General features: G+C 34.0%; 3 protein-coding genes and 1 pseudogene across 8 annotated transcripts; 3 read left to right on the top strand and 1 right to left on the bottom strand.

Annotated features, from left to right (window-relative positions):
* The first annotated feature begins 4,208 nt into the window (after positions 1-4,208).
* On the top strand, positions 4,209-9,243 carry LOC103859659 (activating signal cointegrator 1 complex subunit 1). Of its 6 annotated transcripts, none has more exons than XM_033286935.1 (18): positions 4,209-4,426; positions 4,514-4,562; positions 4,653-4,776; positions 4,855-4,943; positions 5,015-5,052; positions 5,140-5,219; positions 5,286-5,353; positions 5,425-5,715; positions 5,778-5,843; positions 5,935-6,025; positions 6,104-6,171; positions 6,256-6,293; positions 6,377-7,002; positions 7,137-7,273; positions 7,391-7,492; positions 7,928-8,026; positions 8,398-8,464; positions 8,593-8,774. In XM_033286935.1, the coding sequence occupies exons 1-13, from the start codon at positions 4,413-4,415 to the stop codon at positions 6,558-6,560; spliced, it is 1,200 nt and encodes a 399-aa protein (XP_033142826.1). In that variant the 5' UTR covers positions 4,209-4,412; the 3' UTR covers positions 6,561-7,002; positions 7,137-7,273; positions 7,391-7,492; positions 7,928-8,026; positions 8,398-8,464; positions 8,593-8,774. The 6 variants fall into 6 exon arrangements, with proteins under 6 accessions (XP_033142826.1, XP_033142824.1, XP_009135476.1 ...); XM_033286933.1 differs by having other exon boundaries at positions 4,224-4,441; XM_033286938.1 differs by having other exon boundaries at positions 4,279-4,441; positions 4,664-4,776.
* Positions 9,244-16,933: 7,690 nt separating this feature from the next.
* LOC103859661 (aquaporin TIP2-1) lies at positions 16,934-18,547 on the top strand. The gene is made up of 3 exons (XM_009137232.3): positions 16,934-17,194; positions 17,288-17,538; positions 18,015-18,547. Exons 1-3 carry the CDS (start codon positions 17,068-17,070, stop codon positions 18,384-18,386), a joined length of 750 nt encoding a protein of 249 aa, XP_009135480.2. The 5' UTR covers positions 16,934-17,067; the 3' UTR covers positions 18,387-18,547.
* On the bottom strand, positions 18,306-19,698 carry LOC103859662 (annotated as a pseudogene).
* A 1,577-nt stretch (positions 19,699-21,275) lies between these two features.
* Positions 21,276-22,195, top strand: LOC103859663. The gene has a single exon (XM_009137234.3). The coding sequence runs from the start codon at positions 21,337-21,339 to the stop codon at positions 21,949-21,951; it is 615 nt and encodes a 204-aa protein (XP_009135482.1). The 5' UTR covers positions 21,276-21,336; the 3' UTR covers positions 21,952-22,195.
* The last annotated feature ends 260 nt before the right edge of the window (positions 22,196-22,455 follow it).

Here is a 22,455-nt window from a genome sequence, read left to right on the forward strand (position 1 = left end):
GGGGAAATTATTCGACATAACTGGAGCTACGGGGACTCGTTATCTTGGAGTGAGAAGAGGAGCTCGGGTCTATGAGGCGGTATCACAGGGAGAGTGGAAGGTCAGAGGTCAGCGGAGTAGACATTTTCAGGCGTTACACGCAAAGATTCGAGCTACACCTGTCCCGCAGGCTGAACTAGGAGAAGATGTGTATTTGTGGTGCCACGCCATGGATACATACAAAGATCATTTCTCATCAAAGGAAACTTGGGATCAAATTCGAAGTAGGAAGGCACAAGTGGAGTGGTGTAGTAGTGTGTGGTTTCCACAGGGTGTGCCTCGCTACTCCTTTATACTTTGGCTAGCTGTTCTAAATAGGCTATCAACTGGAGATAGAATGAGAATGTGGGGCATTAGGCAGGACTGTGTCTTGTGTGGAGAGCGGGATGAGACTAGGGATCATTTGTTTTTTGCTTGCCCTTACTCGTATTCAGTTTGGGATCGAATCGCTAGTGTGCTCATCGGACCAGGTATCAATCCAGACTGGCAGGATACATTCACTTCTATTCAAGGTGGAGGGCGCTGTCAACTGGATAGTATTCTCCTCCGCCTCGCTTTTCAGACAACAGTTTATCAGGTCTGGAGGGAGCGCAATGCTCGGAGGCATCACAGTGGTAGTCAGACTGTAGAACAACTCATTAAGCTCATTGACAAAATGGTCAGGAACAGAATATCATCGCTCCGATACAGGTTTCCTCACAAGTTAGAAGGATTGATGAGAAGGTGGTTTGACGTAGTGAGAGTTTAGAGTCGATTATAGTCACGTAATGACAAGAACTAAGACATATTTTATGATTCTTTAATTCTTTTGTAAATGAGTTCATATTTTGATCAATAAATTTCAAATTTCATCAAAAAAAAAGTTGCAACTTTGACATTATTTTTTTCACCATTTTATTATTAGTAGATTAGTGAAAATTTGATTTGAAAAATGCATGGGAGAGACTATTTATAGATTTTTTAAAGTCTATTTGAATAGTCACAACCCTTCAATATGAATAGTCACATTCTTCTAATACTCACAATTTCTCACTTTTTAAAAGATACTAGTGAATAGTCACAACTTTTAGACTATTTTTAGAAAGACACAACCTTACAAGATATAACTTTTAGAAAAGACACAACCCTCTACACATATTTTTCAAAAGACAACCTTTCAACATAATTGAAGTTCACAACCTTATGAATTAATTGGAAAAGACACAACCTTACAACATAGAACTTTTAGAAAATACACAACCCTTTACACTACTTTTTCAAAAGACACAACCTTTCAACATAAGTGGATTCACAACCTTAGAAATTAATTGGAAAATACACAACCTTCCAACATAGAACTTTTAGAAAAGACACAACCCTTTACACTTCTTTTTCAAAAGACACAACCTTTCAACATAAGTGGACTCACAACCTTTGAAATTAATTGGGATTGCTATTATTAGTAGATTATTAGATTAGTTAGGTAATGACATGTGAAAAATATGCATTTAGAGGTTTAAGTGTACCAAAATCAGAACTTTCTCTTTCTTTAATTTCTTTTAATTTTTTTTCTTTTCATATTTAGATACCCTCTTCAATTTTTTAATGGATTAATGGAGCTGCTCTACGAACTTTTCAATTTTCTCTTTCTTAACTTTTCATTTTTTTGATTGTTTTAATGTTAGTAACTTGTGTTTAGAACATACCGATAAACATGCTCTTACAAGTTTTCTGTGGGTATAGGTGGGACAGTAAGAATTTGATGGGGTCATTGACCAATCCTCTTGCAACTTCTTTACGCTTATTTAGATGTTTAATGAAAATAAAAAGAGCTTAACGTAAAAAGTCTTGAACGCCGGCAAAGTGCGCTTTGAGTATTATTTAAGTCTCTCTCTCTATCTTTCTTGATTCTCCTCGAGTGTTTTTGGATTTGATTTGGATTATGCTTGTGTTGTGTGTGTGATCGGATGATAATCATGTGAAAACAGATTTTTTTCAAGCATTCGTTTTCATGCGACTTTAAGGATTGGTAAGATGGAACATCCTTAGCTTTACGTTACTACAATATTTCTACGGGCTTGAAACATAAAACTTGACTTTATCCACAATGATTTGGTTTGCGTATTTTTCTCATGTTAAGGATTTGTATGGATGGATCTTTAGACGAAACTAGCGTGTGCTCTGTGTGTACCTGTTGAAGAAGTTGGGGATTAAGGCCATCTCCCATCTGCTAAGGGCATGTCGTATCCTAATTTCTCTAAGAGCTTGTTTTTATTACTCTTGTGTGTTGGTTTAAGTCTTTAAGATGGACGTTGATATTTAAACTGTTACGTCCAATTACATGAGCTTATATAATCGTATTTACGCGCAAGAGATTTCAAATTATTTAAACTCTCTAACTAGATGTTAGGATCGATGCATTTGTGCATGATAAACTTGCTAACGAAGATGCAAAGTCACACTTGACGGTAAATAGTTTATAAATCTCCTATCAGAAACTGAAAAATCTACAGTGATCAAATAAGATGGTGCATGGTTGTTCCTTTCAAAATCTCAAAACGATCATGGTTTGACTCGAGCGGCTACTTCCATTCATATGGTTCATGAAAGAGAATCCAAACAAGTGGATTTGAACTCTAATGAATTTATTGAAATGTATAAAAGAGATGTTAGAATAGATAGTTCGTAGAACTTTTTATGCAAAAGAAACAAAAAAATAAAAAACCTTTAGATTTGTCATCAAGAACAAAGTATATTTCATAATACATCTTACATATTAAAATAGAAGTGATGACTTCTTTCATGTGTGATTTTTTAATTTGGATCATTACTTAGAAATCATATTAAATGCATTTGATTAAGACTAATAATACATAGAATCTTTAAAATATTTTAATCATAATATCTTTTGATATCTCTTTATTTTAAATATAAATATATTTATTTTAAAATTCTAACAAATATGTTTTATAAGATTTTTACAAGTTCTTCATTTTTGAAATTATATTTAAATATTTTCACTAATTTTGAAATTAATTATTATACATTAATATATTCAGTTATCGTTTATAAAATGAAAAATAAAAAAATTATATAATATTTTATCTATTATATAATCATAATCAATCATATTAAAAGAAAATTACTATATTGAGCTAAATATAATAAAATTGTATCAAATTTATATATTTTATTTTCGTAAGTATAAAATATTAATGTTCAAAAATAAAATCTAATACGTTGGTGTTTTATTGTATATTTTCGCTTCATTTATTACAAAAGTACAAAACATAAATTACTTATTTTGAAGTGTTTTATTGTATCTTTTCGCTTCATTTTCTCACTCTTTTTTACTATTTCATTAATCATATTTACTATTATATTTCGGAAGTGTTTATTTACATATTAACCATAAAAATTTGACATGTTTAAATGAAATTTCTTCATTTGTAACAAAAATTCAAAAATAGTTAACAAAACGAACAAGACCATCTATGTCAAAACTGTGATCAGTGGTAATGTCAACATATGAAATATTTTAGTGGGAGTGTGAGTGTGTGTAATTGCAGCAGCATATGTAATATATGTGTGATTTAAACATCATAATATGGTTTGCTATTTCAAAATAAACAAAAGAATTTCATATCTTACCGGGTTGATCTTTACCTCTTCGACTAGGTTCTCTATCAAATCTTAATCATGTTTACAACTCTAATAAATCGATACCTGCTTCCTAATCTGTATCTTGAGCTTGTAATCAATCGATACGATCCACTATCTAAATGTTTAACCTCACACTTCTCACGCTCTCGTTTGCAACCAAGAACTCAAAGAATCAAAAAAGAAAAGACACACAGATTGTTTGTCCAGTTCGGGATTCAATGTGAATCCGTACGTCCGGATGCTTGACGGCACAAGCAAACGATTTCACTAAATCACTCCAAGAAATTGTACAAAGAATGATGATCAAAGAGATTTATACAATCACTCGCAAGCTCTCGATCTATTCTTCTTCTATCCCTCTCTGATTCTAGCGTATCGCTCTTCCTCTTGACTTCCCGTGATGATGATGAATTTCCTCTCTCTCTCTCTTAGCTATATAGAGGAGACCGGTACAGAAGAATGATCTGACTCCAATAACCACCTGGTTATCACCTTCTCTAATCTTGTACCAAAAGTTAATGAACCAGCACCGGTTCAATACTCTAACCGTTGAATGTCACAATCTCAACAACAACAAGGAACACAGTAGAGGTGAGATTGAGAAGCAGCTTTGTATGAATAATTTGAGCAAAGCATACTTTTAGGTCATAACAGTCAATTTCAAAACTATGGGGTAAAAACTATAATCTCTTAGAAACATCGGCACGGGTGAGGAGGCGGAGGAAAGACAGATGTTAACTTGCAGGTCTCTCTTCTTCAGGTTCGGTTCTGATAAAAATCGAATCTTTATCATCTCTGTTTATGTTTGATATCGTTTCTTTTGGAATCTTAGGATTGATCGTGTAGTTGGGTTTACTAGTAGATGTCTTAAATCGAAGCAAGTAAGCTACTTTTTTTTTTTTGATATAAAAAACAAACTCATTTTGTCTTCTCTTCTCTTCATAGCATTGAATTGATGTTTGACGTTGCAGGAACGTTTCAGGATCGTGAGCTTTAGGAGGAACTCTGCAATGGATGGAGGAAGCAAGAAGGAAAAGATGGGGAATTTAGTGTGGAGACCCATCTCCACTCACTCCTCTTCCGTTGTTGATTCAGGTTATACTTTAGTAGTTTAATCATTTAATACCTTTTTTCTTTTTAATATCTTACATGGATTCTCTCATGTTGAAACAGAAGCAGCAGAAGGTCAGTGTAGCAAACCAAGTGGTGTTTCTGAGAGAGCACCAGTTGTTTCAAGTGCAAAGCATTCAGTTTCTCTTGAGGTCCTGATGTTTCCTGTAACCTCTTTTGTTTTAAACTGATTTTGTCTTGACTTTGTGTGATTGGTTTGCAGGTTGGGGCTTCTTTGATGAAGTTCATCAAAGGGAAAGAGTAAGAGCTATGTTTTGTTAATCATATACACTTGCGGGAGTTTACTTTAGTGCTAATGTGTTTGCGAACTTTGCAAAAAAAAAAAAGAGGGACTACACAGATGAAAATTGAAGAGGAGATGGGAGTGAAGATCATTTTCCCATCATCAAGAAACGAAGATCACATCAGTAAGATTTTTTTTGAATTTTACAACCTGGTGTCTATGCCCTTATCCTTTTTTTGTTTCTTTGCAGTCATTGAAGGTGGTTCGGTGGACTGTGTGAGCAAAGCTTCAGAAAGAATAGCTACCATTGTAGATGAGGTTCGCTTTTGGTCTTTACTATTGTACTTAGTCTTTTTTAGATTGTGCTCATTGGAATTCACATTATATAGGTTGTAAAAAGTCCAAGCCTTGACTACTCACACTTTGTATCACTTCCATTAGCCATACACCCTGAGTTAGTGGCAAAGCTAGTCAATTTTCAGAACTCTATTCTCGGAAACAATAGCCTAGCTGGTGATAAACAAGACGTCCAGCCAGTGGATGAAACCAGATTATATACATTGGCAGAGTTGGGAATTGAAAAGTCCATTTTCATTAAGCCGAGTACTTTTCACTTGACTGTGCTTATGCTAAAGCTATGGAACAAAGATCGAGTCAATGCGGCTCGTGATGTTCTGAAGGTAAAGAGATTGTGTTCATTCGTTTTATGAATGGTTCATGACATTGGGTGTTTTGTTTACAGAGTATATCTCCTAGTATGATGGATGCTTTGGATAACAGGCCATTGTTCATTAGACTTAAAGGACTGGTGAGATAATGATACGTTCCTTTTCTTTGCTTTACAGTTCTATTTACCTAATGGTTGGTTCACGCATCTGTTGTTTCGTTGTCTTGTTAAGGATTGTATGAGAGGATCATTAGCTAAGGCTCGTGTGCTCTACATTCCTGTTGAAGAAATTGGTGATGAAGGACGGCTTTTACGTGCTTGTAGTATCCTAGCTTTCAGTGTTAATGTTAATTTAGAGTTTTAGCGTATGTGCTTTTGATTTTTCTTAACCGCAAGTTCAGAAGTTATTACTGATGCATTTGTGAAAGCTGGACTTGTTCTTGAAAAAGATGCAAACCAAAGCTTGAAGGTAATAGCTTTCTGAGTTTTATTACTTATACTGAGATTGTTGAAATAACACTGTTTTTTTTTGGCTAACATCTTTTTTGAGTAGCTGCATGCGACCGTGATGAATGCAAGGCATAGGAAAAGGTGATTATTCTCTATCCCAACTTCTGATAAAGAAAACAATGTTGCAAGAGTCTGATTATCTGAAGAACATTGTGTGGTCTCAGAAAGGACAAGAGAAAGAAGATGGATACGTTTGATGCAAGGGAGATACATAAACAGTTTGGAATCGAAGATTGGGGAGAGTATCTGATCCAAGAAGTTCATCTCTCTCAGCGTTTTGTGTTTGACCAGAGCGGCTATTACCGTTGCTGTGCTTCCATACCCTTTCCTGGAGGACATAGAGACTAAGAAGAAACATCGAACCGGCCAGAGTCTCAAGTCTCAAGCTTTCTTCACAGTCCTGAGTCCCAACATGTCTCTCTCCTCTGTTTGTTATCTATAGGGGTGTCAATTGGTTGGGCCACCCATGGGCTAACCCATTCCAAACAAACATGGGTGGGTGATGGTCATACCCAAATAATTAATGGTCCAATTGGGTTAAAGACCCACTTTGCCCATGGGCTAACTGGTCCAAACCAAATGGGTGTTGGGCTGGCCCAAAAACTTAATTTCTAGGGTTTAGAGAATTTGGGAAAAAATTAATCAGAAATAATATTTCACGATTCTTCTCTTCTCTCTCGCGATTCTCTCTTCTCTCCCAGATTTCTCTTCATCTACTGTTCTTGTGTTCATCCATACGATTCTCTCTTCCCTCCCATCGATTCCCTTCTTCAGTTCTCTACAATTTCAGGTATGATTTGATTTTAGCTCTGATCTCGCGATTTCTCTACTTTCTGTGTTGTGGGTGTTGTGGGGTTTGTGGGTTTTGTGGGTTTTTTGGATGATGAATCAACTAAAGATGTATATGGTTGTTGTGTGGTGCAGCCAGTTGGTTTGGGGAAGATCGCTAAACATATTAACGCTGGGCAGATAGATTCCCATGAGTTGATCAAGATGAAAACGCTCAAGGTTTGGTCGTGGTGCTGTGGGTGATGTGCTGATGATATTAAATAGAAGAAAGAGTAAGACTAATGGGTCGTGGTGCTGATGATATTAAATATTCTTGCAGTCATTCAGATAATAATTTGGTTATGGCCTTTTAACTTTGCTTTGTGATTCTTTGCTGGTTGTTTGTGTAGGTTATTGAGTTAGACTGTAGCAAAGCAATACTCTGCTCGGCAAAGGATACCTCCACCTCCTGAAACTGCAGAAAAACCCTTCAGAGCCTTAATCTTTGACAGGTATCTACTAGCTTTAGGAACAAAACTCAGAGAAGAAATGGTTATGCTATAGATTAGATAAGCAAGCTTTGGTGATCTTTGTCATGTTCTCTGGTAGATTTAATATGTATTTGCTTGTGTGTGGGATATTTTGGGAAATGAATCATGAGGTGGAATGGGAAATAATTTGAGAATTTTGATAAAAATTTTGATAAATTTTGATAAAAATTTCAAAAGCCTGTGCGGGTAACTATTTGTTATTCATTTTAAGTGATTATGTTTTCTAATTCCAAAAAACTTACTATCAGATCAGAGATGGTCCTGAGCATAATCAAAGTGAAACATTGGCATAAAACCCTCAAATTTTTTAAAAACAATTATGGAAAAAAATTCTTTCTCTGAGTTGTGTCTTGCTCTTAAAGACTGCATTAATCAAAAGGATTATTTTTTTGGTAGGTGATGAGTCTCTTGAGAAGATAGAAGAGGAGAAAGAAGAAGAGGAGAAAGAGAAGGAGAAAGAAGAAGAGAGTGGAGAATCTATAGACTTGAATTGAGGTACTGATCTTGTACTTTTGGATAAGATATTGAAATGTTCTAGCTATTGATCAGTCTTGCAAGTAACTAATTTGAGTTTGTGGGTTTAGTATTGAGTTAGTATAGAAAGGAACTTGACTAACTCACACTGATCTTGTCATTGTTTACTTATTAAAGTAGCATCTGATCTTGTTGTCTTTGTTCACACTGATCTTGTTATCTTTGTTCACACTGAGCTTTTGTTCTTTTGCTTGTGACAAGCCTTGTGTTGATAAGTTGTGTGTTTACTTATCAAATCCATTTAGAAGTTGGGAGAGAGTGAGAAAATCAAGCGTTGACGTTGAGTATGTTATTGTGTGTTTACTTATCAAATCACATCCTTTTACGAACAGGTATTAGAGCAAGAAAGTCAACAATATTTGGGGATCAATATGTGCATTTCAACGTCAGCATCCCTACGTAAGTCCCCATACAACACAGTTATTTTGCTTGAAATGTTAATGCTTGTGTTGATGTCTCTGCCCTTACATACAAGTTATGAGAATCATTGAATAACTCCAAGTAGCTATCTTTTTTCCTTCTTGCAGGCTGAAGACAAGTAAAGAAGCTGGAAGCTGGAGCAAAGTGAATCATGATATCAGAGTTATAACTTTTTTTTTACATAAAACATAGAGTTATGAAAAACTGAAGTATATTGAATTTAATTTACATCACATTTGTATTCAGAAATTTTCAATGACATTAAAATTGAGTTTAGATTGAGTTTATATAAATTTTCTATAATTTTTATTTTCTATAAGTATATAAGTTTGTAAATTGAGTTTACAATAATTGATTATGAACAAAATTGAGCTAATTGTTAAAAAGAATAATAATGGGTGGTCTTGGGTTATTTCCAATGGGTATGAGCTAACTTGGGTGTGGGTGTTTTTGGGTATGGGTATTAAATGGGTGTGGGTGTTTTTGGGTATGGGTGTTAAATGGCCCAACTGTACACACCCATTTGGGTGTGGGCCGCCCAACTTGACATCCCTAGTTATCTATGACTTCATATATCAGTGTTTGTGTGTGTGCATTGTATGAACTCTTACAGCTTTGAGAAGAAAACCAAGCTGTTAAGTTGTACCGGTCATCTTGTGTTAACAAAATAAGTGTCTTCGGTTTGGTTGTCTTGGTCTTCAATAAACGATCTACAACGTTCTTGGTACCTTTTCACAAATAAACATATACTTGGTTAATATCTGCGCTATGTATAAAATGATTTTTATATATTATTATTTATTTTGTGTTTGTTTAGGTATTATATATATATAATTAAATTAGAATAATCACATAAATAACAAACAACATGTCTTGTTTATTTACGATAAATGTTTTGGTAAATAAATCAAAATATTTTTTTATTTATTTTATTTGGTATATATTCAAATTTCAATAGTATATATTATATTTTAGTATAAATATTTATTATCGAAATTTCTTACTAATATGATTTTATTGACAATGTATATTTGCTGTAACAAAAAATTAAATCATTAATCACAAAATTTTCAATGTAAAATTTTTTTAATGCAAATTTCGATATTAAAATATTTAAGGTCTCAAAAAACTTTCAATGAAAATTTTAAAATTAACATATTTATGTTTTTATATTGTATATAATTTAATTTAACTGATACGAAAATATATATATATATATATATATATATATATATATATATATATATATATCCGATGTAGTAACTCATTACATCAATAGCATAGTGGGAAAATTCTTCTCTAGGTAAAATTGAGAATTGAAGTCCTTTCATTAAAATTGTATAATGTATAAAGCATTTTCAATTGCTTTTCTCTATTTTCTTTTCCTCTGATTCAGACACAAAAAAAAATGAAGAAACTGTGACTGTGGAGCTGAGCCAGCAGTTCAAACAAATTGTATCAACGGCTGTTTCTAAATTTGTTTCAGATAGAAAAGATGATAGGTTTGCCGAGGAGCTGGAATTTTTTTGTTGCGTCCAAATACAACATAGAAGAATATGGTACTTCTTACGAATAATCTGCAAAAAAGGTCAAAAAGAAATTGACTACGACATTCTCCGGTGGATTCAGCAAAAAGTCAATCTGATGAAGATAAAGAATACCTGCTACTTTCTCAATGCTTGCTGCCTCAATTTAGGTAACCAAATAGACTACTCATGTGTTTGCAATGATGTCATACAAAAACTTATAACTAATTAAATGATAATTTAAAAGATAATTTATAAAAGAACAAGTTATTCAAATAAAATAAAATAGACAAATAGTTTACTAAATATATAACAGATTTAAACAAAAGAAATTGACATTGTATTAGTTGAACAGACATTAATGAGTGATGGCGTGAGTGGATTTAGTATTTAATGATGTTTGTGACTGATACAATCGTATGTTATATAGCAAAATTTGTGCAGTTCAAGTTGCAAGCAATGAAGCAATTGTTGAAATTGTTCTAAAAGAAAGAAAGCCACAAGATTTTCTGACTCGTGAACAATCACATCGATGAGCAACTGGAAGAATATCATGAAAAGATTCCATGAGAAAATAAGAGAAAAAATAACAAGAAAATATCTAAGCTAAGAAAGGAAAAGAAAATCAGTTTAACAAATTTCTTTTAATATTCACATTTTGTTAGAAACAATATTAGTTACATGATTACCTGTGTCTTTTATGTTCTTTTTAATTGTTATCACTTATCTAAAACGCAATTTTTTCTTATATGTATGTTTAAATTCATCAATTGTGATTCTTTAAACAATCATTTATTATCCCATCACAAAATATCCATAAATTCGCGAGATTCAGTCAATTAGTTACAAAATTCAAAATCGTAAGAAATGGTGTGTTTCTTACATTTTCAATGTAATTTTAGAAACCGCAGTCAATTTTTTTCCTAACCATTAATGTATAAACTCCCATAACTCCATAATTTTAAAAAAAAAAACTGGGATTCCAACATAACTTTAAATTCGTTTATATTGGGATAGTGGTTTTTCTCAATGTAATTAATTAGTTATAATTTTGTATCCCACATAAAAATGAGAAAAAATGATAAATATTTAAAGGTTTATTATCAAGTAAGTAAATACTCCCTCAGTTCCTAAAAAATATACTTTTTAGAGTTTTCACATATATTAAAAAAACGCATTAAATGGCTATAATAAATTTATCGTTTTCTGTAATTTTTAATTTTCAACAACTTTTAACCAATAGTAATCTAATAAAACCAATTTTTTTTTTTAAGTTTGCAATTTTTTCATAGAAAACATAGAATATACATTTTTTTGAAACAAATATTTTTTTCCAAAACATGGAACATTTAGGAACATAGTGAGTAATACAGTACATTTAAAGGCTTTTTGCCGAGTTTAATTAACGTGATTTACGTCACTTTTTCTCTAATTAACGTGATATTGTATGTTAAATTAGGTTTATCATAGACTTATAATCCAAAACCAATTAATCAGTCAAAATTGACAGTTAACATTTTATATATCTTCTAAAGTTGATGTAAGAGTTTTATTTATTCATTGATACCTTTTTCAGATTCATCTTAAACAATTGTAAGAACAACATCTATGTGGTGATACAACATCAATGGCTTTGAGAAGTGAACCGGACTGTAAATCCGTACCGGGCATCTTGTGAAAACTAAATAAGCGTCTTCGGTTTGGTTTGTCTTAATCTTCAATTAACCTAGCTACAACGTTGTACCTTTTTACAGTCAAATTTAAAAGGTTTTTAAATTAATACATATACATTTTCGTTTAAACGTGGTTAATCATAGGTTAAAAGCAGCTTTATTCTCGGCTTTTCATTAATAAATGTGCTAATTATCAAGTCAAACAGATCTAAAATTGGAAAGATGCTTGGGCATGGAGGCAACATGACAACGAAAATCAAGCTTATTAAACTCTTAAGATTGGTATAGTTCCACCGGCTTATCTTATCACAACTAACTAAAGTATTATATAATTATGCATGTTTAAATGAGTTATCATTCAACTAACAGAGCTTAATATATAGATATAGTTAATTAAGATAATAATGATCCCATCGAAACGACTCTTGGTGTATTTGATAAGGTGGCAGGCTGGCAGTAACGAACCTTGTAAATATGTATTCAGTTTCTTGAATTAGTAAGAGCCTTAACATATAGACTAGAAATTAAACATCAACACATGTCATTCCCATCTCAACATAATGTTTGGTTCTGAAAAACCTTTTAAAAAAAACTGCCTTTCTAGTTATTATAATAAATTATAAAACTGAACATATTTAAAGTTTGCTGATTGTTAGACACCAAAGGTATCTAGGTAGCACTGGATTCAATAAGAGTAACAATGTACAAGATGAATCAATGAGTATGATGGAGAATGTTCGTAGAAGGGTGAATACTGGAGGCCTAATTAATATAACATTGTGCAATGGAATATATTCATAAACGAGTCACATCTTCAAAAAAAGATCATGTCACATGCAACCACCTCATATTTTGGCCGGTCTATCAGCCATACACATTGATTACAGCTCACGCTTGTCCCTCCTTAGTTTTTCTTGTTCATATCCATTTGTTTTCTTGTCACTCTAATCTCATCTTTATGTTTTATCCCCTTTTTTTTTGAATTTTGAAACTCCTCTATCTTTTGGGTCTATCACACCACCATCCTTATTTCAATCACTTCAAAGTTTCCATTTTTGCTCATTTGAATATCGGATCCTGAATAAAAACTCCGATCCAAATAGCGGACTATGTTTTTAAACATAATTAAAGCCACTCTATACAAAATGTTGCCAAACAATATTTACTTATATAACAAAAAGCGATATATAGCTCAAAGTTTATAAGGAAACTATCAATAATATTATAACGCCCCGACCGTCCACGGTTGATGGGTCATCACGTCCGCTCTCTCAATTTGTGGGCTCCATTCCATTTGACGGTCGGTATGTAAAATTTCTAAGGCTCGAAATCATTGTTTACTGACCCTACAATCATCATATGAACTTTTTCTGTGCTTTAACTTCACTTGCACGGTATCGCGAATCACTTTCCGATAGGTCACACATCATTTCACTATTCCAGTCTAAGCATGCTTAACTCTGAAATTTTAAACGGATATGTAACGGAAAAAGTAACTCAACTTTGATAACATAGGTAGCCAAATCAATTTTCTTAAACCTTTTCATATATCATAACTTGGATGTTACAAATATAATTTGTGTGTCCGAAGTATCAGATGATTCACATCATTTATAAATTTTTAAACTAGACAGAAATTTAAATCTAATAAGAATCTACATAACTTTAGGGAGAGTTGCTAACTGATTCAAAACCCCTTGGTCAATTTAGAAGAAAAAATCTTCGTAAATTTGAAATGTAGGAATTTGAAAAACAACCTTGATGGTATTTTGAAAATCAAAACACAAAATTGGTATTTTGAGAGTTTTCCTATATAGTTTTGTTTTAACTAATGAAACATTAATCAATAGAAATCATTATTTGAATAATATTCACTTTTTTTTTGTCGTACTAGTGTTACCCTGTAATTTAGATGGTGAGAACTTCGTAACCACGACTAGATTACATATAGTAAAAGCATTACTATACCTACGTGTGTGGTATATATATATTATCTTGCTTTTCTCTAGAGTGTTCCGTTACATGTAAATTTCCTTATTTTAGTCCTTTTAGGCAACTTCCTAACCTACGTAGCATGGAATCGTTGGTGGTCATGCGTTTCGTGCTTCCGAAGCGGAACCGGAAACGAAATCGCTCGGAATCGTCATGGAATCACGTTTCAGATAGTGAGACGTTTGGAACCGTAATGGAAGCACGCGATTCAGGATTGGAAGCATCGATGGATAGTTGACGGAAGCGTCGATCACTACAAGAAAACAGCGGTATTCTGACGGACGTTCCGACGGAAAATGAATTCCTCGGAATATACCGAGGAATTTCCGAGGCAATTCCGGGGAAACACAAAATTTGGCTTCCTCGGAATTTCCTCGGAATATACCGACGGAATTCCGAGGAAAATTCAGTTCGTCGGAATATTCCGACGGAATACCGAGGAAAATTCAGTTCGTCGGAATATTCCGACGGAATACCGAGGAAAATAGTATTCCTAGGAAAAAACCGATGAATTCCGAGGAAATATTATAGACGTTAGAGAGCCGTTGGGGGGATTTTAAAAATTCCGAGGAAATTCCGAGGGCAGAAAGGTTTTCCTCGGAATTTCCTCGGAATAGATCTTGTCGATTTAGGGATTTGATTATACATTCCTTTTCCTCGGAATTTCCTCGGAATTTTCCGAGGAAATTCCGACGACGATAGAGTTTTCCTCGGAATTCCCTCGGAAAATTCCGAGGAAATTCCGAGGAACTTGGGGTTTTAAACCGAAAACAACGTTTTACGGATTGAATAACACGTATATAACCTTCATTAAGTGTCTTAACCAGATTATGAAGTCAAACTTTGGTGTTTTACCCAATAACAAACACTTTTACGATTGCATGAACGAAAACCACACAACATAAGAGAAACACTTATACACTTTAACAAACGGTAAAGAGAATACTTACAATTATTTTTGAAATTTTGTTATTTCATGGTTTATGATCATCTATACAAAGAATCCTCAATGGTATGCATTATAATTGTATAAGAAATGAAATACGGCGAAAATAATCGATGTTTTGAAACCCCAAACCCTGGTTCCTCGGAATTTCCTCGGTAAATTCCGAGGAAATTCCGAGGAAACCTGGTTCCTCGGAATATTTTCATTTAACCGGATAAACCAAGCCGCCAAATATTTCGCGAAAATTGAATTAATGATTTCCGAGGAAATTCCGACGGATATAGTAAATATTTCCGAGGAAATTCCGACGGATAATTTCCGTCGGACCCCTCATTTTATTAGGTCGAGCCCGACCTTCTTCCCCATTTCTCTCCGCCGCAATCTCTGTTTCTCCTGCGATTTCGTCGACTCCTCTCTTCTCCCTTGCGATTTGCGGCGCTTTCTCTCTTCTCCCTCGCAATTTCCACCCTAATCCTCATGTATGAACCCTATCCCACTCTTTTAGGTTAGATTTGTATGGTTTTTAAGTAGATTTGATGATTTTGGAATGAGATTTATAGATTTTGTTAGGGTGAATGGTAGATTTATAGATTTTGTTAGGGTGAATGGTAGATTTGATTTGTATCACTTGATTTGAATTTTTTTTTTAGTTTTTATTAATTTTGTGGTTATAAAAATCGAATTTGTAATTATATATATATATTGAAAACGTTTTTTGTATATAAAATCTATTTTTTGCATTTTAAATTCATTTATATATTTATTAAACATTTTTAAAATCTATAAAACTTTTTTAAGATTAAAAATCATATATATAATATTTAAAATCATTTTTTTGTGGTTATAAAACGTTTTATGTATTTTATATAAAAAATATAAATTTCTATATTTATTAAACATTTTAATATTATGAAAACTATTTTTTGTAATTATTTAACATTTTAAATATTTTTAAAACTATTTTTTGTAATTATTAACTGTTTTTTTGATTTATTTAAACTATTTTTTTAATTTTTATACTATTTTATATTTATTAAAACTAATTTTGTATTTATAAAACATTTTTTTATTATAAACACTATTTTATTATTTTTTGTATTTATAAAAACTATTTTGTATTTATAAAAAGATGATTTCATATTTATAAAAATATTTATATTTATTAAAACTAATTTTATATTTATAAAACATTTTTTTGATTTATAAACACTATTTTATTATTTTTTGTATTTATAAAAACTATTTTGTATTTATAAAAAGATGATTTCATATTTATAAAAATATTTATATTTATTATAACTAATTTTATATTTATAAAACATTTTTTTTATTTATAAAAACTATTTTATTTTTTTGTATTTTAAATATATTTTCTATTTCAATTTTAATTTTATATTTTCGAATTTCAATTTAAAAAAATAAATTTATATATTTTTTTTTAATTTTGGAAATATTCCGAGGAAGTGTATCCCTCGGGATATTCCGACGACATCTTCCTCGGAATATTCCGAGGAAATTCCGACGAACATGTGGTCCTCGGAATTTCCTCGGAAATTCGTTTCCTCGGAATTCCGTCGGAAATTTCCGAGGAATTTCCGAGGAAAAATGAAATTCCGAGGAGTTATTTCCGAGGATTTTTTTCGTCGGTATGTCGTCGGAATAGCGTTATTCCGACGACATACCGACGATATTTTCCCTCAGTATGTCGCTGTTTTCTTGTAGTGGATGGATATATGTTCAAAAAACTGAAAAATTATTTTGGGCTTTTAAATTTTGATTTGTTTTGTGATCCAATTAGCCCATTATAATAAAAAAAAACCCTAGTTACCAAATAATCTAAAAAGATTAAAACTCTTGAGATTCAGTTACCGTAAGAAGCAGTTCTGATATTTCTTCAAGTTCAACCTTTTCCAGATTCTGAGAGAAGAGAAGCGAACATATGTTATGTTGGTTTTTTTTTTTATGTTATGTTGGTTTTTTTTTTGTTAACTTTTATGTTGAACTTTAGTATTTAATTTATGTGTTGGATTTTTATTATTAAATTTTTTTATTTTATTAAGTGCTTCAATATTATATATATATATATATATGTATAAACGCTTCCAACACGTACCCGCTTCCTAAATATTTTAAAATTTTCGATTCTACGCTTCCTTACGCTTCCGCTTCCGCGTCCCCGCTTCCGATTCCATGCAGCATAGTTCCTAACACAGTTCACGAATAGCTATAGAGTAAAATGGAACCACACATGAAATCATTTAATAATTTGTGTCCAACCAACAAGAAAAATAAACTCCTAATTACTAAGGTTAGTTTAAAAATATTTTATGCATGGATACATGAGGAGACTCCTATATAAAAAGAGATTGGCATGCCAAAGACTATCATCTTCTTCATAAAGCAAAATAAAACTTTCATACACTTTTTCATTCCTCATCTAAAACAATGGCAGGAATTGCTTTTGGTTCTTTTGATGATTCTTTTAGCTTGGCTTCTCTAAAAGCATACCTCGCTGAGTTCATCTCCACTTTGCTCTTTGTTTTCGCTGGTGTTGGTTCCGCCATTGCCTACGGTTCGTAACTTATAAACATATCTAAATAGTCTTTCATAATCTGTAACAATGGGTCCATTATACTTAATGAATGTGTCATATTTATGTATATAGGGAAGCTGACGTCAGATGCGGCTCTTGATACGTCGGGGCTTGTTGCCATCGCTGTGTGTCATGGTTTCGCCCTCTTCGTGGCGGTTGCAATCGGAGCCAACATCTCCGGTGGCCATGTGAACCCAGCCGTCACTTTTGGACTTGCTCTCGGTGGTCAAATCACACTCATCACCGGAGTTTTCTACTGGATTGCGCAGCTTCTCGGCTCCACCGCCGCTTGCTTCCTTCTTAAGTTCGTCACCGGTGGATTGGTATGTCCTCATCATAACGTCCTTACTAATATAATAAATTTTGTTCTATTAATAGAACCTACATATACCAAAAATCATCTTTTCACTTACAAGGAAAGAAGAAATTAAATCAATTAAATCTCTATTGACTTTTAGCAAAATCAACCTTTCGGAAACAAAAAGTTATGTCATACTATAATATATAGCTTTGTTGGTCTACATTTTAAAAATCATAGTCTACGGTCTTGGAAGATAGATATTAATCAAATATAAACTAGGTTACAACATAAGAAGGGCATAAGATATATAGTAGTTTACGAGGTCAAAAAATTCATCTCCATGTTTTTTAATAGTTTTTGTTTGTTCATTTCTGTCTTTTATGTTAACTAGATACGAGACATAAGATTTGTTAAAGTTGAAGTTATATAATATTGTAAGTTTATGTCTAATTCAAATGAACTAATGAAACAAACGCCCTGAACTATTCTAAAACGCAGGCGGTTCCAACTCACAGCGTTGCGGCTGGACTAGGAGCGATAGAAGGAGTAGTGATGGAGATCATCATCACCTTCGCTTTGGTCTACACCGTCTACGCCACCGCCGCTGATCCCAAGAAAGGATCTCTTGGAACCATCGCTCCTCTCGCCATTGGTCTCATCGTCGGTGCCAACATCCTCGCTGCTGGTCCATTCTCCGGTGGATCCATGAACCCAGCACGTTCCTTTGGACCAGCTGTTGCAGCTGGAGACTTCTCTGGTCACTGGGTCTACTGGGTGGGACCACTCATCGGTGGTGGACTCGCTGGACTTATCTACGGAAATGTTTTCATGTCATCTTCCGAACATGTGCCTCTTGCATCTGACTTCTAAGCATATAAAATGCGATGATTCTTGATTTATATTTCTGTGTATGATTTCTTTGTCTCTCGATTGATATGTTGCTTTGTTTGGAGTTTGGTCCCGTTTCGTTGTAATTGTTTATCCAATCTGTATGAATATCATTTAATGGAAGGCTATTTGGTTACGTTTTATTTTTTTATCTAAATAGTTAGTTGTATGGTTAAATATCGATACTTAAAAAAAGAACGTGACACTTTTATGACATAGTAATAACAATACTTAATGAATCGTTTAACGTAGAAGTTTGGGGATCATCATTAAGCAGAGTCTTAGGAATATTCGATTCCATTCATGAGCCTTCCATATGAAAACTCTACATGTGTGTTCTGTTGTTCATTTGCTATATATACCAAGAGAGTGTGACTGTGTGTCGAAGTTACCAAGAAAGGTAATAAAGTTTTTCTTTGAAGCGTTTTTGTCGTTTATATAGGACTTAGTCAACAAAATTCAAAACGTTGGAACTGGAAGATTCACTGACATCAACCAAAAAACAAACAAAAATATCAAAAAGAAAACACTCGTAAAAACATCAGACGCTAAAGGGTAAAACAGTAATAATTCTCTAGCAGTCGCCTGAGAGACGGAGAACGTCGAGAATAGAAGAAGCGGCGAGGAGGAGAAACGCGAACAAGGCGAAGACGACGGAGATTGCGAGATGGTCACAGAAGAAACCAAGAGACTTGCAGAAATTTGGAAGAGGCATGTGTCTGATTCCTGTTCTGTTCATATTCGTCACTCCTAAAGCCGCTGATCCTCCACTCACCATCGCGCATCCCAGTATATGATCTGCAACGAAACAAAACCATGCTTGTGTTCTTGTCGGAACAACCAGTGTTTTTCTCATTAGTCTGGTCCCACTTAAAACAAGTTGCAGTAATGAGTAAATAACCGTCGCTGATGTAACCACCACTAGATATCTGTAACATTAACGACCAGTCAATTATATGTAATGTATTAAGTATTCATTTGCGATTATGAAAATTGGCTTACATGAGGGAATCTGAGAGAGACCAAACGGCGTGGAGCTGAAACTCGAAACCGTAGAGAGTTGTCATGCTAGTCTCACGGGCTGTCACCATTAACAACAAAGACACAGCTGATAGGGCCATGCACATGGCTCGTAGCACAACCATTGCCACGTCATTGCGTCTGCCTTACGGTTATCCCCGTCGTATGTTGTGGTGACCACATCGCGTATGTCAAGCTTCGTCTCTCCCACTGTTATAGAGTTTTTCTTCTGCTCTGTTGCTTTCGCCATGGCGTATCAGAATGATATACTAAGGCGAGCCAAAGACGGGTGTATATAAACACACAAGCTGGACATGTGGCTAGTTTCTACTGGAGGTTCAAAACAGTTCCCGTGAGTGAGGCTTCTCTCTTGTTTCATGTATATCAGTGTCTTCCAAGCATTCGTAGTGGTGGTCGTTCTGCACGAGGCATGGACCTTTGTCTGCTCAAACACAAACAAATATTTAAATGCTAAAAGAGATTTTTATAATCAGATGTTACCAATTATAGCTTGCGTCGATACAAAGACAACTTCAAATTTTGAACCACTTAGGAAATGCCAATTCGGAGATGCTTAAAACACCGAACATCAATCAAGTCAATGAACTTTGAGACCATCGACTTTGATCATACCAAACTTTTCAAACTGAGAAAATCTGAAAGCAGTTAGTTATTATGATCAGTTCTTAAGATAGAAGAAATGAGAGGCAGACACAAGATAAGGCACTTAATAACACTACCTCTATACCAGTTATCATCCATGTAAAAAGTCAGAATTCACAATGCCCCAAAAGTAAAATCACGATCAAGACTAATTACGCCATATCTGAGCAATGACAGACAAAAAGCCTAAACAACAGTGCTATAGGATCGAAGACATTGGGAGACAAACACAATATAAGGCACACTTGATAAGACTACCAATATTATGCATGTATATCTTTTAAATTATCCAATTTTCTCTTAAAAATATTTATGATTCTTTAAATTTCCGATTTGGCTCTGGCTAAAGATTTATTAGATAAAGATGTTGACAATATCAAATGAGTTGGAGACGGAAGAGGATCTCTAGATTCATTGTGCAGGTATACAATACATAAATATATACACACGTAACACACCCAATCATGTTTCTCGATAACCCTAAGTCATCTTTATTAAGATTACTCTTGTGACAGGTATATACCTAAAATAAAACTTTGCTAATTTCACTTACTGGTTAAGGTATAAGGGGTAAGTGCAGAGATTTGCAAAAAGTGGGGTTGTTGAATTTTCCTTTCTTTTAAACTTGGGCTTCTTTTTCTATTACTTTTTTCTTTGGCTTAACTTTGTGGTACAAATTATACTAGTGGTAACTATCTGGTGAAGGATTTAAACTTTTAAGACAAACTAGAAAGGAAGTATAAAGACAAAAGGTTTACCCACAGTGGCAATATAAAACTGATGTTTTATACAATTTCTTCAGATATGTAAATACTTTTGTGATAAAAAAAAATGCAGTTGTGAAGTGTATATACTATACCATCATATACTAGAAGGCCAAGTCATTAAAGACACCCACTAGTTTATTTTTGTATGTATTTCAATTTATTTTATATAGAAAAACATGACCTAATATCCACATAAGTGTTTCAAAAAATATATATATATACCCACATATAGATGGCCGTAATACATAGTGCAATCTAAAGTACAACAAAAGTTGATTAAAAATCCAAAATCTCTTTTTCTTTTCCATTAACAACAACATAATTAAAATTGTTTGTGTAATGTTCCACGTTTAAGTACTCTGTAGAAAAGTCTTTCTCCCTTTCCCCTCTATAAATCCCACACACATTGATCCTTAGTCCATAAGCAAATATCAAAGCCAAAGAAAAACAATAATCCCATTCTCTGACTCTAAATTCAAGAGATGGAGAAGAACGTACCATTAAGCAAGAAGCTATGGAACATCGTACGTTTTGTCATGTACATGTTACACAAAGGCATCTCCAAGCAAAAGCTCCTCGCCGACTTTAACGCCACTCTCAAACGCGGCAAGAATCTCATGTTCCACAACCGCCGCCGCGTCCCAGCCACCGCCCCATCACAGCCGCGGAAAGAATACGAGTTTAGCTGCAGCGACACTCCAAACTATTCATTCCCCTTTAGCATGGCCGCCTTCAAGAAGAAGAGTCACAAAATTAGTCTCTTCGCGTGTGGCAACGCGCCACCGACCATGGACGACGATACCTCTGCCTCCAGAGCCGTACTGGAGCTTCTCAACGGCCTCGGAGGACAAGAACGTAGCAGTAACACGCCGGCTTTGTCCGTCGACACTTTGACGGCGTTGTCTCCTTACTTGCCCGCATTTGGACGGAGTTCTCCGTCAGTGAGACCTTTACGTGTGACGGACTCACCGTTCCCAATAGGGGAAGATGGTGACGTGGCTAACGGACACGTGGACAAAGCGGCGGATGAGTTTATAAAGAAGTTTTACAAGAACTTGAATCAGCAAAAGAAGATGATTGAGTTCTCACCTTATTAATAAGTGTTTTTCTCTAAATACTTTATCTCTATTTTCTGAGTTAGTTCGAAGTTCGTATAATATTTTTGGAGGGAGTGTGTATAATATTTTTGGAGGGAGTGTGGGTGATTAGATTATCAGAATAAACAGTCAATGGGTGACGACTATACAGAATGGTGCGTTCTCTATATTAACTTGGAAAATGTAATGGATTTTTAAGAGACTACTTAATTTCTTGAAATAATTGAAATAATGAGTTTAGATTCTGAATGAAATGCATTCATATGAACATGCACCCATATGTTCTCTGATGCTAAACATTGGATACTTTTGAAGCAGCAGTAGCATTTATAAATTAAAACATGATATTTTAAGCACTGTTTTTAAACCTATACCTAGGTGTGGCCATATTAACCGAAACCCGAACCCGAACCGATCCGAAAAACCCAAACCGAAGTTTAAGAAAAAACCGAACGACCAGTTCGGATACCCGTACCCGATTGGTTGTATCCGATACCCGAACCA

The sequence above is a fragment of the Brassica rapa genome, chromosome A03 (genome assembly GCF_000309985.2).
Source record: "Brassica rapa cultivar Chiifu-401-42 chromosome A03, CAAS_Brap_v3.01, whole genome shotgun sequence".
Classification (NCBI taxonomy): domain Eukaryota; kingdom Viridiplantae; phylum Streptophyta; class Magnoliopsida; order Brassicales; family Brassicaceae; genus Brassica; species Brassica rapa.